General features: G+C 41.5%; 1 protein-coding gene across 1 annotated transcript; it reads right to left on the bottom strand.

The window, feature by feature from the left end:
* Positions 1–817: 817 nt before the first annotated feature.
* On the bottom strand, positions 818–16,921 carry GOLGA7 (golgin A7). Its single transcript, XM_024203640.2, has 6 exons — positions 16,830–16,921; positions 16,186–16,318; positions 12,125–12,277; positions 6,770–6,871; positions 5,435–5,498; positions 818–1,138 (listed from the first exon to the last, which is right to left on the bottom strand). The coding sequence occupies exons 2-5, from the start codon at positions 16,294–16,296 to the stop codon at positions 5,451–5,453; spliced, it is 414 nt and encodes a 137-aa protein (XP_024059408.1). The 5' UTR covers positions 16,297–16,318; positions 16,830–16,921; the 3' UTR covers positions 818–1,138; positions 5,435–5,450.
* Positions 16,922–17,217: the final 296 nt, after the last annotated feature.

Below are 17,217 nucleotides of genomic sequence, written 5' to 3'. Positions count from 1 at the left end.
CTCTCTGTTCTGGACAGTTGTCTTCTTTTGTAAATCCCTTAATTCCTTCCACGGGAAAGGATGATAGCTCTCAAAACAGAGGGACTCTGCTAACTTAAGCCAAGGCTAGCTAGAGAGTTCACTAATAAGGGAGAAAGAGACAATAGAAAATATGACACCAACTTGATTTGTAGGAAGTTTTACTCAGAAGATGTCCAAGGTATTTTAACAGACGTTGCTGAGGAATGTTTATGCATGGGAAATACGACATACTGCACAGCTCTACTCTTCAGCAGTTTGCCAGTGACTAGAGTTAAGAAACTATCTTACCCACTATCTAGTACTTTGTCAAATCAAATTTTCCTATAAATTATATTTATAATAAAACCATGAAGTTTATTACACTTCACATATTAAACATTAAGGGATAGAGTAGGGATGGTTACATTAATTGGTTCAGCATTCATTTTATTGTGCTTACATAGCTTAATGAAACAAGCAATACACTATCTCCTCCTATAAATTTAGGACAATGCAGTAACAGTAGATTCTCAAACAGTAGCAAAACACCCAGCAATAATGTTAGCTAATGGTTCTTAGGAATAACTAGAACATGAAAACAAAAAGCATTTGCATTATAATTCCCAGAGAGCATCAGCTCTGAAAACTTAAAATGCTCTATGCCTTGAGTCACTTGCTGCCAGGCAGAGGCACTCTGTGCACGGACATATCTACCTGCTTCCCACTCCCCTCCCCCCCCCAAGGACTTATTCTGGAGTGAAGATTTTGTTTTTGAAACACACACATGCTCCCAAAGTCAGACTTGTTGCTTTCTGAAGTCTGTTTGATGTATAGGAAAGCCTGAGTGGCTGTGGAGGAACAGTACTGCTCTCAGGTGGCTGATCTGCCAGTTAATTTCAAGTGCAAACAGCTCAACTGCCTTTTCCTTGGAAATTAAGATGATCCCATCACTTAAAGCTTGTCATAAGGACACAAAATGGATGCTGACCAGCCAGAGGTTCACCCCATGTGGAGCAGAAGTCTAGGAAGTTAGTCCTTTAGTGGATTGCACCATGGATCTGGCAACGGAGAGGAATGATGCTCTAGACAGGAGGTAGGTGAACCTTTTGGTACAGCAAGTCCACCACCTAGCTGGGTGCTAGAAAGCAAGACAGAACAAGTTTAACATTAGGGACACTGCATGAACCATTCATGGAACCTTCACATAATGGTGTCTGTTCTCCCAGAAGTACTGCAGCAGGGAGGAGGTAGCATGTGTAATGGTTCACAATAAGGGCCTGGGAGCCAGCACTTAGTGGCACAGCTGGGAATATAACTAACTTGGCAAGTGGCTTCACCTGTAGGTCCCCTTCTGCAAGACAGGGCATAATACTTCTTGGTGTCTCCCCTGCATCCTCTGCCAATGAGGCCAGCATGCCCACTTCACTGCTTCTTCTACCGTAAGCCTTATGCATGGAACAGCCTCCTCGTCTTAATCCATAAAGCCATTATCCTCTCAGGACCCACTTCTGCTGTGGCATCTACAATCAGCCACCTAATGATGACTGGCCAGGAGAGTTTAATTTGTTTAAGGAACAAGATTAAAATGATTTGGAACCATCACATAGTGAAACAGCTACCTCTGTGGCCACAAGACCACTACCATTACCATGTCATTCCTCCTATAAGCAGCTGGCTTCCTCAGGAGCCTTGCGAATTATCAGCCACACCAAGTGAGGCTTTACCCCTTGGTTCTGGGCTGTTTATTGTCCAAATGACCACAAATGATAAAGCTTCCAAGTAGGGCTTCCTATCCTGCCAAGTTTACCACCAGGAGTCTTCCTTCTTCAGGGACTACTGCAGGCCACCATCCCTTCCTGAAGCTTCCCCAGCCATCCACATTCAACAGAGACACTTGCCGGTTTTTACAGTTACCTACTCCCTTCCCAGGTGACTGACAATTGACCAGGGCTGGCTGGCTCCAAGCCTCTGGCCCTTAAAGAGGCAGGCCACTAGTACACCTCCCCATTTCACTGTAACCCCCTTTGGAGCAGGGGACTATGTCTGGCTGCTTTTGTATGGCACCTAGCCCAAAGGGTTCAATTTCATCCGGAGCCTTTGGCTGCCACTGCAATACAAACGCCTGTGTGTCCAGATGTAAGGAGTGGATGTAAAGTACTTTGGAAGCCAATAAGGATACTAATTATGTAATTCTAAAATTAATGCAAATTAATCCACTTTTCATAAGTGAACACTGAATATTTTTAGCAGACTTGGTGAGGGACACCCAGATATTTTGGTTCTGCAGAGTGGGATGATGACACTCTGCTAGGGAAGATTACTGAGGCACAAAGAGCAGGTAGGCACTCAACTCCACTTCCCCTTTGTACCTCTGAAAATCTCCCCGAGGGACCTGCAAGAAGATTCAGACACACCAGTCAGAAGTCTCTCAGATCATGGTCTTTCCAAACAAAGTAATCAAAGCTAGAGTTTACTTACAGCTAAAGTATCCAGAGAGTTGGACTATTTAGTGTGTACTGGTAAGAGCTACTGGCAATTTGCATCTCTGCTCCTAGCATGGGCATGTAAGATGCAAGTTGGTGGCAGTGACAGGCTGGAGGGATTGCACTAATGCAATTTCTCGACATTGTTGAGTAAGCTCAGAGCCTGACTTCCCACCAAACGAATCTTCAATGGATCACTGAATCAGCAGGCCAGATTCTGATATTAGCAATACTGGTGAGAGTTACTCTGAATTTACACTGACGTTGCTGAAATCAGAATCTGACTTAGAAAGTGCATCCTATTTTCAGTTGTAGGCATATTCCCTGCTGTTCTAGATTCTCTCACTAAACTGTATATGTAACCCACACGCGCTATTCAGCAGTCAAACAGATTGTCTAGGACACTTTGCAGGCTGCAGGTTGGGGGTGCTGGTGATTTAAGTTTGGGAAGATAGATACCTAATAAGACCCTTGGTTCCATATTGGGCATGCTCCTGATACATATGCAGCTTCAAAAACAAAGTTATGCTGAACAAAAATATTTGCAATTCATGAAACTATCCAGAAGTTCCTAATGTAAATCTTTCCCCATTTTAGAAATTTCACAGTTGTTTGAACTTTGATAGAGTAGGCTCTTGTGTGTAATTGCTCAAAACCTACACCACCTAGGAAAAACATTGTTTAGCAATAATAGCTGTGAAATGACTCATGACAAATGGATTGTGCCAAGCAGATGCAGCTGCAACTGATAAAACAAACTTGCTCCCAATGGCAGAAAACAAAAACCACACAGAATATCAGGCTCCAGAGTGCTAATAACTAGAGCAATCAGTTTGGACATTCTAAATCAGAAGAGTCATCTCTAAGGCTTGGTCTACACTAACCCCCCAAATCGAACTTAGGTACGCAACTTCAGCTACGTGAATAACGTAGCTGAAGTTCGAAGTACCTTAGTTCGATCTTACCTCGGTCCACACGCGGCAGGCAGGCTCCCCCGTCGACTCCGCGGTACTCCTCTCGTCTAGCTGGAGTACCGCAGTCGACGGCGAGCACTTCCTGGTTCGACTTATCGCGTCCAGACAAGACGCGATAAGTCGAACCCAGAAGTTCGATCGCTCGCCGCCGAACTACCGGGTAAGTGTAGACATACCCTAAGTAACACATTGTTACAAACTACTCCGATATCCCACAGCTTATTGTGCAGCTAAAAGAATATTCAGCCATCTACTCTAGGAAAGTTTCCCGTCATGGCTTGGTGAGCCTCTCAGGGCTTGTCTATATGTACAGCACTGCAGCAGCACACTGCACTGATGCAGTTGTGCTGCTGTAGTGCTTAGTGAAGACGCTACCTAAGCTGATGGGAGAGCTTCTCCTGTCAGTGTAGATATCCCACCTCCCTGAAAGGCAGGAGCTATGTCGATGGGAGAAGCCCTCCGGCAACATAGCGCTGTCTACACCAACAGTTTGGGCCGTATAACTGCATCACTCAGGGGTGCAGAGCGTCTATACCCTGACATAGTTATACCGACATAAGTCTGTAGCATAGACCAAGCCCCAGGGCTTGTCTCCATGGTGCTGGCAAAGCACATTAGAGGGGTGTGATTTGTAGAGTGCTCTAACATGCTGTGCTCTAACTGCCCCATGTAGACCCTGATGGGGGGGAAAGAGGGGAGGAACTAAAAAATACCCAGACGATGTTAATGCAGACTAGGTATCTTTTAGTTCACACCAGCAGGGTCTCCATGGGGTGATTAGAGCACAGCAGGTTACTCGCATGTGATTTGTAAAACTCTCTAATATGCTTTATGCACAGTGTAGACAAGCCTGTGAAAAAAATCCCATTTAGAAGAATTGTAGGCACAGGTTAATCAAGAGGCACCCAGCAAAGCAAAGGAGGGAAGAGTGTTGGGTGGAATTCAACTGTACATGTTAGGTAGAATTTGGCTGCTGATGTGTGATATTCCTACTCAGGCCAGCAGATAAAATACTTTGTACTGAGACTGAGATTCTTGGGTGGGAGGCACTAAGTGCTTTACGAACATGAAGAGTCACAACCTTGGTTGTAATTAAGAGATAAATGGGGGATCACTTCAACCAGCATTGAAATGCAGCGACTTTAGCAGTGCACAGGAAGTGAATACTTTATCTAGTTGAACCAAAAAGGGAATTGGAGTCAGGATACTGGGGTTAATATCTTGACTCCTATGAAAAAGTGCAAGAGGAAGCTTTAAGCAGAAGATGGCAGCTCCAGCAAGAGTCCCTAACCTCAGGCTGTGGCACTGATTCAGTACTGACTATAGGGAGCAAGCGGCACCACAGCACCTACTAAATTGCCAACACTACATCTTGCAGCTCCTGGATTTTTCTTAGATGTCTCCCACCCAAGTACTGACCTGGGTTGACTCTACTACTTAGCTTGAAAGAGCCGATAGCATTCACACACTAGTGTGACTGCAGTGTTAGCATATTAGACTGAATGGGAGTCCCATATCACCTTATGCCATAAGTAGGAGTCACTCTGAAATCCAGAATAGCCATTTAAACAGTGATTAAATTCAATCATTACATTTTAAACATGATTTTTAAAGTTCTGCACTGTTCAGCAGAATCGGGATCTACTAAACCTAGGAGATAATGATTTTTGATGCAGTACGGCATAAATTAGATTTAAGTGTATGCATGTTTAATTAAAATCTGGTTTTCATCAAGGTTAAATTTGGTGTCATCTGAAGTACATCATCATTCAGCGGCATACTGCCAAGTATTGGTGTTTTTACAACTTCCGCTGGGATTTTAAAATCTAATCCACACATAAGATTTATTTAAAAAGCCTTATGATTACATGCAGTGGTTGGATAAACATTCAGTCTCAGCAGGGGAGAAGACCTGCATCTTCTGAATTTACAGAAGCAGGTTATTGACTTGACATCTAATGCAAAGTTAATATTTACCTTAGACTCCTTAGTTTTATCTTCCACTGCTCAGTCCTCTGTCTTCGTAAATGGTAATTTCAATCTGCACAGCATGGCTGTTAAGAAAACATGCTATATAGAAAAATCATGGAGATAAAACAGGCAAGTGAAACAAAGCAAGGCAGTGAAGCACTTGATCTTTCAGCCTCACATCTGCCATTACAGAGAGGGAATTTTGCTAAATTTCTCAACTATAGTAAGCAAAACATTCTTCGTGGCTTTTGGCTTTGCATTCTGGCCTGTGCTACAACCTGCCTTTAGACAAAAACGTCTGTTTGGAGGCATAAAGACTTTGTAATATTGCAGTAAAGCTGTTAACATTTTTATGAACAAACAGCTTGGTCATTAGGCAAGTTTTTGCTTTGCACTCTTCCACTGTTCAATTATTAATCACATTACCAAATTAAATCACTATTTACAAGTCTGTTTACCAAATGCAAGTCATTTTTCTGTACTTACAGTTCCCAAAAAAATGCACAGCACATCAAGGGTAATGAAATTACACAACTGACAGCTGTAAGCTATTTGGGCCACTACTCAGATAAACTCAAGGAACTGCAATTAATTAGGATGACAACTCACCACACACTATGAGCCTATGCATTTCAAAGGGGCTTTGAGTTCAGAATTCTTGACAGATGAAATGTATTACTCATACTTCCTCTTTTATTGCTACAAGATGCCCCCACAACCACCAAGAAAAATGGTAACTAGAATGCTAAGCCATTTGCAGTGAGGTCCAAAGCCTAGAAGAAAAGTTGTAGGGAGAACAGCTGTAGCCAAGAGCAAAATCCAGGGGGACAGACCTCATCACTCAGGCAGATTGTGGAGGAGATTTTACCATAGGCACCAGTGGGAGCAACAATGCATTGTTTCTAAGCCAAGACCAACATTTAAAATAGTTCTACAGAGCATTTACATTCCATGTTTTATTTCTATTAGGAAGTCAGCTAGCCTTTCTAAATGGCTAAGTTGCATCTTCCAGAGGTAGCTGAGGTTGAAGGAAGATACTCTGCTTCTGAATAGCACCTAAGAAAGCTCCAAGGAACAGATTTATCCAATTCATATTTTATTAAAGAGACTTTCTAAATGGATAGTAATTTTATCCTAATAAAGTTTGAGAGGAACAGCTGAGTATGTTACACATGAGACCTTATAAAACACATACTCCTTGGTGTTTATAACATCACAGAATCATGGGTGCCTGCAGGGTGCAATGCAGCCTCTGTGAAGTAAGATGCAGCCCCTGTGAAGTAAGTATTACCGCTCTGAGGACAGAATTCAGAAGAGGATTAAGAAGCCATAAAAAGATACAACTCTTAGTCCTCTCTCGATGGGGTCCGTCAGGAGGAGGCCCTGGGGTGCGTAGATCTTCTCATTCTGTTCCTGAATGAATTTGGCAATTTTCTTAAGAACCTGGTGACAGAACACACAGACTTTACAGTTTTTCCGTTTCAGTTTTCACATCAGCCTTCCTTTAAAAGCCCCATCTACACTACAAATACAACTAGGTCAGGGAAGACCTAGCAACACAGCTCCACTAACACAGCTGGGACGTAGCCCTGTTGTATAGCTAGGCTATTTTTTTCTTTTTTGGCAGGAAGGATACATGGGTAGTGTCTTGTCTATACCAGCACTGAAACTATATTGCAAGGAGGTCAGGAGACAGCTGTATCGTAACAAGATTCTCTGGCAGGGGTACATTTGTATAATAGTGTGTCTGTGCTACAGGAGGTTAATATAGGCTATAGCCTGGAAAAGAGACCTGTATAGTGCTATGAAAATATGCAGTTTAAATTACTCACAAGCAATTTGCTTAGTGTGTGTCATGGTGTGACTCTAAAAGAGAGAGGAGGCCCCTTTCCTTCCATGTCAATTTCCCATTAATAATAGAATGCCAAATACAAAGCGCTGATCTTAGCTACTCCAAAAATAACTGTTTCCCCCCCACATGCTTCTTCCACGGATTCAGAGTTCAAGGCCAGAAGGAGCAATTAAATCATCTAGGCAGACCTTCTGTGTATCACAGGCCATTAAATTTCACCCAGTTACCCTTATATTAAGCCAACAACTTGTGTCTGGCTAAAGTATAACTTCCTGAAAGGCATCTCGATTTGAAGACTTCAAGAGATGGAGACTCCACAACTTCCCATGGTAGTTTGGTTAATCATCCTCACTGCTAAGCCTTATTTCTAAATTGAATTTGTCTGGCTTCAGCTTCTTGCCAGTGGTTCTTGTTATGTCTTTCTTCACTAGATTAAAGAACCCTTTAGTACCTAGTATTTTCTCCCCAGGAAGATACTTAATACACTAATCAAGTCCCCTGCTCACTCTTCTTTTTGACAAGATCAATAGATTAAGCTCTTCAAGTTTCTTACCATAAGGAGTTTTCTCCAACCCCCAAATCATTTTTGCGGCTCTTCTCTGTATCTGCTCCGATTTTTCAACATCCCTTTTAAAATGCTGACACTAGACCGGTATGTGGCATTCTAGTTTCAGTCTCACCAGCGCCACATACAAAGGTAAAATGAAATAACCTCTGTGCTCCTATTCACTACACCCCTCTTCATACAGCCAAGGATCACATTAGCCCTTTTTGTCAGAGCACTGCGCTGGGAGCTCATGTTTGGTTGCCTGTCCGTTATGATCCCTAAATATTTTTTTCGAGTCACTTCTTTCCAGAATACAGTCCCCACTGTGTGTAGGTATGGTATGCATTCCTTATTCCTAGATGAATTTTTACTACAGTTTAAATGCAAAATTATACATTTTGTTTGAATGGGCCAAGGTTACTAAGCGATTCAGATCACTCTGTGAGACTGCCCTTTACTCATTATTTACTACTCCACCAATCTGTGTGTCATCCACAAATTTTATAAGTAGTGTTTTTGCATTTACTTCTAGATCACTGATGAAAATATAGAAAAACATCAGGCCTTCTTTGCGCCATTTGTTCTACTGCTTCGACTCCTCTAGTCCAACAACCGTCTCTTTACTGGATAGCACTCTTCTCCCCCACCCTTCAAAAACTCAGAGGTCCTGTTGCTGTCTCCTAATCCAACAAGTCCTGCTATATTAAATGGGGGGGGTGGCACTTGGATGAGGGAGGGTAGTTTTGAAGGGGTTGAATTCTGCTGGCTGTTGGGTGGGGTGTAAAACTACTATTTTATATTTTGTTCTAATAACTTATGGCAGGAGTACCCAGTGTCTTGGGTAGCTGCTTATTTGTTTATAAGTCCAAATAAAACAAACGTGTCTGCTGATGAACAATGTAGCTACCGCTTTTCCCTGCATGAATGTCACCTTTGTGATGTACCAGTTGTCATCTGTCTGAGCAGCAGGAGTCCCAGGCCAGCATTCTCTTTAAATGAATCCTTTTGCATGTTAGCACAGAGCACTGCCCTTATCAAAATAGTGCCTGGGGCAAGTGCTAACTTGCATTTCTGGCCTGTGTGTAAGCCAAGGCAAACAGACTGCACTAGTTTTATATAGTATAATTTCCAAATGCTTTGATCCAAATAGTTCACACACTGATTGTTAAAGTCAAAACAGAAGAGCCATCCATACACTTCTTGCTTCATACAGGTTCAGTCTACTTTGCCCCAGATAGGACCCTGATTAGTAGATTTAATGCAAACACAGGACAGGCTTTTAGACAGATGGTGTTGCTTTTGTCACTTCACTACAGAAATGTTTGGGAAACCGATAGCTTTCAGTGAATTATGTACTTGAAGTTATTTGATAAAAAAAACTAACAGAACCCTAAAACAAGATCAAACCCAGCTTTTGCAGTTGGCTAAGCTCCAACATTACTAGTTCTACCAGTTTTATGGTATTTCCACAACCGCTGAGTCATGCATCTATTTAAATATTTAAGAGACATTAGAAAGAAAGGTGGGAAAATAAACTGAAAAGGGTTCTAGAAGATAAAAATACCAGAGTGGGAACGCACAGTCTGCATATATACTGGGCCAAGAAAAGTTAAAATACTTTCAGAGATATTAGATCTAATAGTCACCAGCAAGGACCATTAGATAATCTAGTCTGACTTCCTGTCTAACACAGACCGTAGAATTTCACCTAGTTACCCTTGAACAGAGCCCAATAACTTGTATTTGACTAAAGCATATCTTCCAGAAAGGCATCCAGATTAGGACCAAACCAAGGAAGTAATTTCACCAAGGACACTTTAATATAAAGCTTTGCATAATGCAACTAACTTCTGGAAATTCAGATTATATGTATGTATAAAGCAAAGAGTATCTTGTTTTAAGAGAACAGACTACACACAGTAACAGCAGAAAACCAATACAATCTCTGAAACAGTCTTAGCTGAGTGACTTTTGTATTTTATTAGCAGTGTGAAGTTTCACTTTGGTCTCTCACACACACTGCTCCTTCAGAGTTATGGAAACCTCCCAATGTTTCAGTTCAGGAAGCTTTTACTAGGCAGAGTTTTGTTTCTTATCTCTCAATGGGTATGTGTCAGCTTTCTTCAGACACATAATGGAAGCAAGCAAGCCATAAAGATATCCAGCTCAGATCTCTCCAACTCTCCCATTTCCTGCTCAGTCAAGCCACAAGAAGTGGAAACTAGAGATGTCATATCCATCTCCACAATCCATTACTACTTAAGTCTCTTACAAAATGACTGCATGACTGATTTCAAATAAAGAATTCCTGAAATGCATCCATCCATACTCTGCTAAGGGTTACTACTTAGGGACACACTCTAGCTCGGTTTAATCAAATGTAAGTTTTGATGGATGAACTTTCTGGTGAGCTTTCCGCAATATTGCGTATTTAGAAAACTATACCGATTAAAGAAAATGGCAAGATGATCACATTATGGAAATCAATCTTATTTTGAGAGGGTCAAAAACGTTATTTGTAAAACCAACTAGATAGTCAAACAAATTACATAGTATAGTAGTAAGAGCAACAGACACAAAGTTAGAGAGAGTTAGTCACAAGAATTAACCATCTCTTTGCTCTGTTCTCATTAGCATGACCAGGAATGCTGTTTTCTCCAATGAGATTTGAAAAGAAAAATTATCTGCCTTGCCATCCCTGTCCCAATCTAGTTTTCAGTTGTAAAAAGATATTTCAGCTGGCGCAGCCTAAGGTTTAAAAAGTCACTCTTGTTACATCAGATAGGGCAAAGATATCTAGATAAGTAAAATATCGCAAACAAGCACAATTTATCACCCAGCTCAGAAGGGATGACAAAAGGCTTCTGTTCATATATAATATGCAGCAGTAATCTTGAATAGAATGATTTGGAACATGTTTTTATTTCCAGTCAGCAATATTAAATTATCAGGCTTCTTTAAACTCTCCTTTCATTTAAAGAAGGGATACTGAATGTATTCAGATACTGACTTGACCATCTACTCACTGGCTTTGTGAACTCAGACTGCATAAAAATAAAATAAAGAGGAACTGCCAATACCAAATTCAGACCACATATGTAAGCATGGATGCATGTGGGTGTGAAAGTATGAATGTTCCTCTAGTTCCTCAAGCCAGTGTGTCAGGGTGTTTAAACAAGAATGAAAATCTTCATTTTTAAAGAGAAGTAATCAGACCACAACATTTTTATAATTTAGAATGATCTAGTGGTTCACCAAAGGACTGGAAGTCAGCAGTTCTGCACAGCACAAAGCAGGTCACTTAAAATCTCTACACTTGGTTTGACCTGTATAATGGGCATAATATTGATTTCACAAGAGGGGCATATGGACTAATCCAATGCTCAATGAAAAACTGGATTTTATTTGGAAATATTGTAATGGGTGTTGGATTGGGCCCTTAATGAATGTTTATCTGGAGCTTGGAGAATCTCAAATAGAGGGTGTTGTATAAGTGTATGAGAGAGGTAGATTTGGAGTAGTTATGCCCCCACCATCATCTACCTTAACATCTCACTTAAATCCAAACTCACAGGAAGACAAGTAGTAAAACAAGTAGTGGAAGACAAATAGAGGAAGATGCTGAAAAGGAAGCTAACAGCAGCATAAACACCAAAGGATTTGTGGTGGCGGACAAAAGCCAGTGACTAGTGTTTAGGGGGAATGAGGAGCCTTCTTTGGGCTACAGAGCTGTGGAGCAACTCTCTCCTCATCAGTAATTTAATCCCATAAGAAATTAAACATTCAGTGTAAAACTCTCTAGTTTAGTGTTTGTCTAATGGATTTTAAAGTTAAACATGATTGGGTTAGGAATGGTTCAACCAACTGGGCACACTGGGTGACGGATAGGTTGAAAATGTATCTTTGACTTTTCTCCTAAAACTGCACATTATCTTTGTATGGTTATAGTTTATCCAAGCAGCAGGATGATCTCTTCACACATCTGGAAGATGACACTTTATTTCTTTGCTACTCTCCAACCAGTGACTCAAGTTGGCATTTATTCCCTGCGTATATACTTGCAACTCTCCGATATAAGTGAGAGGAGAACAGACCAGGATTTTTCAGGAAGCTAGGCTAGCAGGTGAAAGCTTATTCTGTATTTGTACTACAATGATGAACTATACTGTTATAAGAGAAAACCTTATAATCAAAGTTAAAAAGCAAAACACTTCTCCTGTTGACAGATCGTAACTTTCACATACAACACTGAGTTTCATTTGCTTTAAGTTTATTGCATGAAACGTAACAGGCTCACCTTTTCATAATGTGTCTCCATACACAAAAAGATAGTATAGGCAGTCAGACAGGCCAGACATCCTTCAAGATAAGATTGGCCCCCAAGCTTCTCAGCTTCTGCATAAAGGTTATTTAGAGTTTGAACCGTCTCTTCAAACTGCTGCCTATCAATCTGAAAAATAGATTGAATTTAACAAGACTGACCAGCAAATTTCTCATTCAGAACTCACTGATCCCCAATACAGAGATCTAGCTTCTGTGCTAGAACAGTCCATTAACCAGCAATGTCACCTCCAGACAGTTTCAAACACAACATGGAGAGCAAAGGTTTTGTTTAGGTACTGAATGACTTCCATAAATTGTAGCATTTGGTTAAATAGCAGCTAAGTGATCTAAAGTTATTAGATCAAATGTGTATTCCCACATTTATTTATTTAGCATGTGCATAGTCATCTAGCCAAGCGATGGCATCTTCAGTGGCGTGATGCAGGTCTTCTAGGCCACCATTGAACCTAGTCAGCAGGCAGTCTTTGACAATGTGCTTCATTGTCCGTGTCTCATTTACAGCCCTTGTTTAAACTGCATTATGTGTAAGTTGTTAGGTTCAAACTACAGCCTAGTTGAAAACGGCTGATCTGGAGGGAAAGGTCCTCTAGATTTCAAAAATAAATTCTTCACTGAAGACCTTGACTATTTCGCATTACTATGGTAGAGTTGATCAACCAAGTTATTAATAAAATTAACAAGGAAAAAACAAGGTGACTAGTGTTCCCTACGGGACAGGAGAGAAGGAAACACCACCCAAAGTGACATTTACCAGCTATAGAAGACAAGAGCAATTGGCAAGGAGGGGTTATTTTGTAGCTTAATAAAACATTACAATTGACAGTAACAAAATGAAAGAAAGTACTTGAGAGGGTACTTGTGAGGCCACTGAAGTGCAGGCTCAGCAGAATAGCCTCACCATGAGAGAGCTCTGTGATAGACATAACTGCACAACAATACATGCTTTCTTTTTCACTGGCAAAACAGATGTAGTTTGTGTTATTGTTACAAGGGACACCTTTCCTCAGGATTACAGAAAGCATAAATATCAATGTTTCATAAATGATGTGAATGAGCATTTTAAGCATATTGTTATGTCTAGATTTTCACATCAAAATCAAATGTCTTCTAATAATGATCAATGAACAACAACAAAAAAGAGCAGCTGACAAGAAATAAGAATTTATACAAATGAACAGAATTTCTACTTCTTTATCAAAAATAAAGATTATAGTCCACAGGAGAGTTGGGTGCACAAGGGATGTGGGATCTAGCCCTTAGCTTGCATTAAGATAAATGCATGAGCTTTAATACACTGCTTCTTATTCAGTGTTTCAACCATTCCCGATATGCGCAAAGTAAGTATTTATAATAAAGACTTTACAGTGTCTAGAGTAAGAGATTGAGAGTTAGGTAGGTTTAGTTGCTTTAATCAGACTTTATAATGAAAGGACTCCTCCCACACTGAGATGACGCCAAGAACACTCACCTCTGATTCTAATTATGCATGTTTCAGAATGTTTGGTATGAACTATAGGTTTATTGAACATTCTGTATTTTAAAGACTGTGAACAGCAAATGAAAGGTGGCAGAGTGATAGCCAGATAAAGTCTCCATCCCTTTCATAGTATGATATTCAGAGTTGAAAGCAGACAAATGCAGACGCAAACCACTTCTATATAAAGCAAGTTACGAAAGCTGGAATGATTGGTTTACTAATATTTAAAACATATTAGATTTTATACTAGAACTTCATGTATAAATATCTTCCCCATAGTCAGAGCTCCCACACTCACAACCGCTCTTTAAGAACTGTATTGATTTACCTCCTAAAGGCTGCTAGTCTGGACAGGACTGTAGAGTTTTCAGCTATTTTATCCAGCTTGTGAGGTGCCATTCTCACCCTTGCTACTATTCAGTTTCTTCTGTTAGTGACCAGCTACATTCCCAACACAAATCATGACACCGGAAGGCCTTCCTGAAAGGCACTGCTACGGATTGCTCCCTTATAGCCCTGTCCACACCCTTTTACTCAGTGACAAAGTATCACTTCACCGCTGCAATTATGTCACCAGCACAAGCCACTAGGCTGGCAAGAAAACATTCATTACTACGTCTACATCTTTCTGACAGTTTTCTAATAATTAACACTGAATGCACCCAAGATGACATTGTGCATTCCCATACTTTGTGCATGAGAAACACACTGTTGTACAGTGCAGACTAAGTACTACCGCTACGGATTTGTTTGTATCTGAGCAAAAACCTCTCCCCTAAAATCATAGATAGAAATTATAGAAAGTACCTGGTATAAAGCAATGGTATCCAATAGAAAACAATGAATGATCCATTTCAGTTTATACTAAGAGCAAGAATAACTGGGCTGTGCATTAAAGCAGAGATACCTGTACCATGTAATGTAAAAGTCAAATCACAAACAAAAAAACAAATAACTGGCTCTTACCTAGAACTTTGCCTTCATAGATCTCAAAGCACCTCACTGAGGTGATAAGCACCATTAGCCCCATTTTGCATACAGGGAAGTGAAAGAGGAACCAATCAATATTTTTGTTCAAACATATTAAAAAAATACTAATCAGAAAACTGCTGCTGTGACAGCCAGACTACATAGGTTAGGCCACAGCAAATGCAGCTCCCTAACAGTAAATTTAAGAAGTCAGATTATTAATGTGGGTTGGAAGGCAGGCTCCATTTTTATCTGTGGTTAGTTTGGTACTATTTAAACCATAGTCCTATTAACTGAAAATAAAAGACAGAATGCAGCTTACAACCACTTTGATAATCTAATTTCCCATGGTGTCAAGTTTCTTCTAAGCAGAGGCCTTGGTTGAGGAAGTATTGGCAAAGTTTCATCTCAGAGACAGAGACAAAGCAGCGCCATCCACTGAACAAAGGCAGTTTAAGATTAACTATTAAAATTCATTTTAATATATGGCTTCCAATTTAATACTCCATTACTCTTCTAGAGTGCCTCATTCAAGGATCCTAAAATTTTAAGCAAAACAATTAAAGGGAGAATCCATTTTGCCTGGATTTAAAAAAAAAAAAAAAAAATCTATTCTGATTACTTGAATCAAGCAAGGTCACTGAAAGAGAGCAGAGCAAAAGATATTTCCTTCTATTTTACCAGTTAGTTCACTTTAGAAAATGTAAAACCACAAAAATTGGCAGTAGATTTCAGGTATGGTGTTATACTAGAGCAGGGATAGGCAACCTATGGCACGCGAGCGGATTTTCAGTGGCACTCGCATTGCCTGGGTCCTGGCCACCGGACCGGGGGGCTCTGCATAATTTTAAATGAAGCTTCTTAAACATTTTAAAAACCTTATTTACTTTACATACAACAATAGTTTAGTTATATATTATAGACTTATAGAAAGAGACCTTCTAAAAACGTTAAAATGTATTACTGGCACATGAAACCTTAAATCAGAGTGAATAAATGAAGACTCGGCACACCACTTCTGAAAGGCTGCTGACCCCTGTACTAGAGACTACTTTTAACTCTTATAAAATTGGTTAGATTTCAAGCTGGTAGTGTCCCTTTAAGACTCAACCACTCCGAGTTAGGTAGGTACAGCTTTTACAGATTTAGGCACTGAGGTACAGAGAGTAAAGTGACTTGTCAAAGATTACACAGTAAACCAGTCACTGAAGTAGGAAAAATAATAATAATAATAAAAAATAATCAGTCTTGACTCCCTATCATCTACTCTAACTACCACCCCACAGCTAACAACTCAAACTGATAAAAAAATTGTGCACAGGGGTAGTCTGCATAAGCACGTAGGAAGCTGTCACCTTAGTTATTGGGAAAACACCACATACATGGTTGGCTGTAAATGATAAAGGACTCATTCTGAGCACATCCTATCACATTCCCTTCTTCGGGCACAGGAAGCAAGGAGGAATGTATAGCAGGTAGGCTCTCTGGTCACCCACGTGCAGCTAGCTCAGGCCTTTCTTGATCCTGTCCTTAACACAATCCCTGATAAGTTAAAACAAAACTTTTACCCTGTTCTCCAGCTCCAGGGGGAACTTGGTCTGGAACTGGCACCTGGTGCCACTACTGTAGTCTCGCTGGACAAAGACTTTACCAGAAACAGGTGCCTGCTGCGGCCGCATGGCACAGTTGGAACTGGCTGTTCTGTGAGAAGAAACAAAGGGTCCAACACATTACATGATCACCACCAGAATCACCCTAAAATTCAGCAGTACACCAAACTGCCCCCCAGACCTACAGCCCAGCCACAGGGATGAATTTCCAGGCAGTTTGTCCTACCCCTCAGCAGAGCAGCTGTTTTATTGTCAGTTTCAATGAGAGTGTTGAAATCTTCCTCATTCCAACTGTCAGCTTGAAACTGACCGGAAACTCACCCCCTGCCCTGCCTGGTTACCCCATCCCCGCAGCCCACGAGAGAGAGACCCACCTCCCTTTCACTCTGGAACAAGAACCCCCAGGAACCCATTTCCTCTGCAGGTCCCCTGCCCACTCACGCTCCCCCCAAACTCCAACCCCCCACCCCCGTCCCTCAGCCCCTCCCAAACCCCAACCCCGTCCCTCAGCCCCTCCCCCGTCCCAAACTCCAACCCCCTTCCTGACGCCCCAATCGCAGCCCCACCAAGGACACTCCGGCCCAAGGGGCCCCCATCCTTACAGACAAAGCCAGGCCCCCTGCTCCCTCCAGTCCGACTCCAGCGGCTGTCGCGAGCACTCACTTACGACTGCCGCAAAAGCACCACCCCAGCTTCGCTGAGAGTCGTATGTCAGGAGCCCTGCGCATGCGCCGCTCCCACTGGGTGGACAGTTGGGCTGTTGTACGCATGTGCCAGCCCCTGCGCCGGGAATGAGATTCTGCGCGTGCGTCACTCTTCTGTTCAGGGGCTTGTAGCCTGTCATGGGCCCGTAGGCTCCCTATGGCGCCTTAGGTCCCGCCTGGCGGCACAGCTCCACCCCGCCGTGGCACAGACCACGTACACAGCGTCTAAGGTACGGTCCCCCCTCCCCATGGCACGGTCTATGGCACAGTCCACATGCACGGTCCC

Source organism: Terrapene carolina, unplaced genomic scaffold, assembly GCF_002925995.2.
Source record: "Terrapene carolina triunguis isolate 2854851 unplaced genomic scaffold, T_m_triunguis-2.0 Scaffold53, whole genome shotgun sequence".
Lineage (NCBI taxonomy): Eukaryota > Metazoa > Chordata > Testudines > Emydidae > Terrapene > Terrapene triunguis.
This window is presented reverse-complemented; position numbering and strand designations above follow the sequence as displayed.

Excerpts from the sequence above, each read along its gene's own strand:
- GOLGA7 (XM_024203640.2), bottom strand. The coding sequence starts at position 16,296 with ATGCGGCCGCAGCAGGCACCTGTTTCTGGTAAAGTCTTTGTCCAGCGA. Across the intron at positions 12,278-16,185 it reads CCCTGGAGCTGGAGAACAGG|ATTGATAGGCAGCAGTTTGA; the intron begins GTAAAAGTTTTG and ends TCTATTTTTCAG. Across the intron at positions 5,499-6,769 it reads TCGAGAGAGGACTAAGAGTT|ATTGAAATTACCATTTACGA; the intron begins GTATCTTTTTAT and ends CATGCTGTGCAG.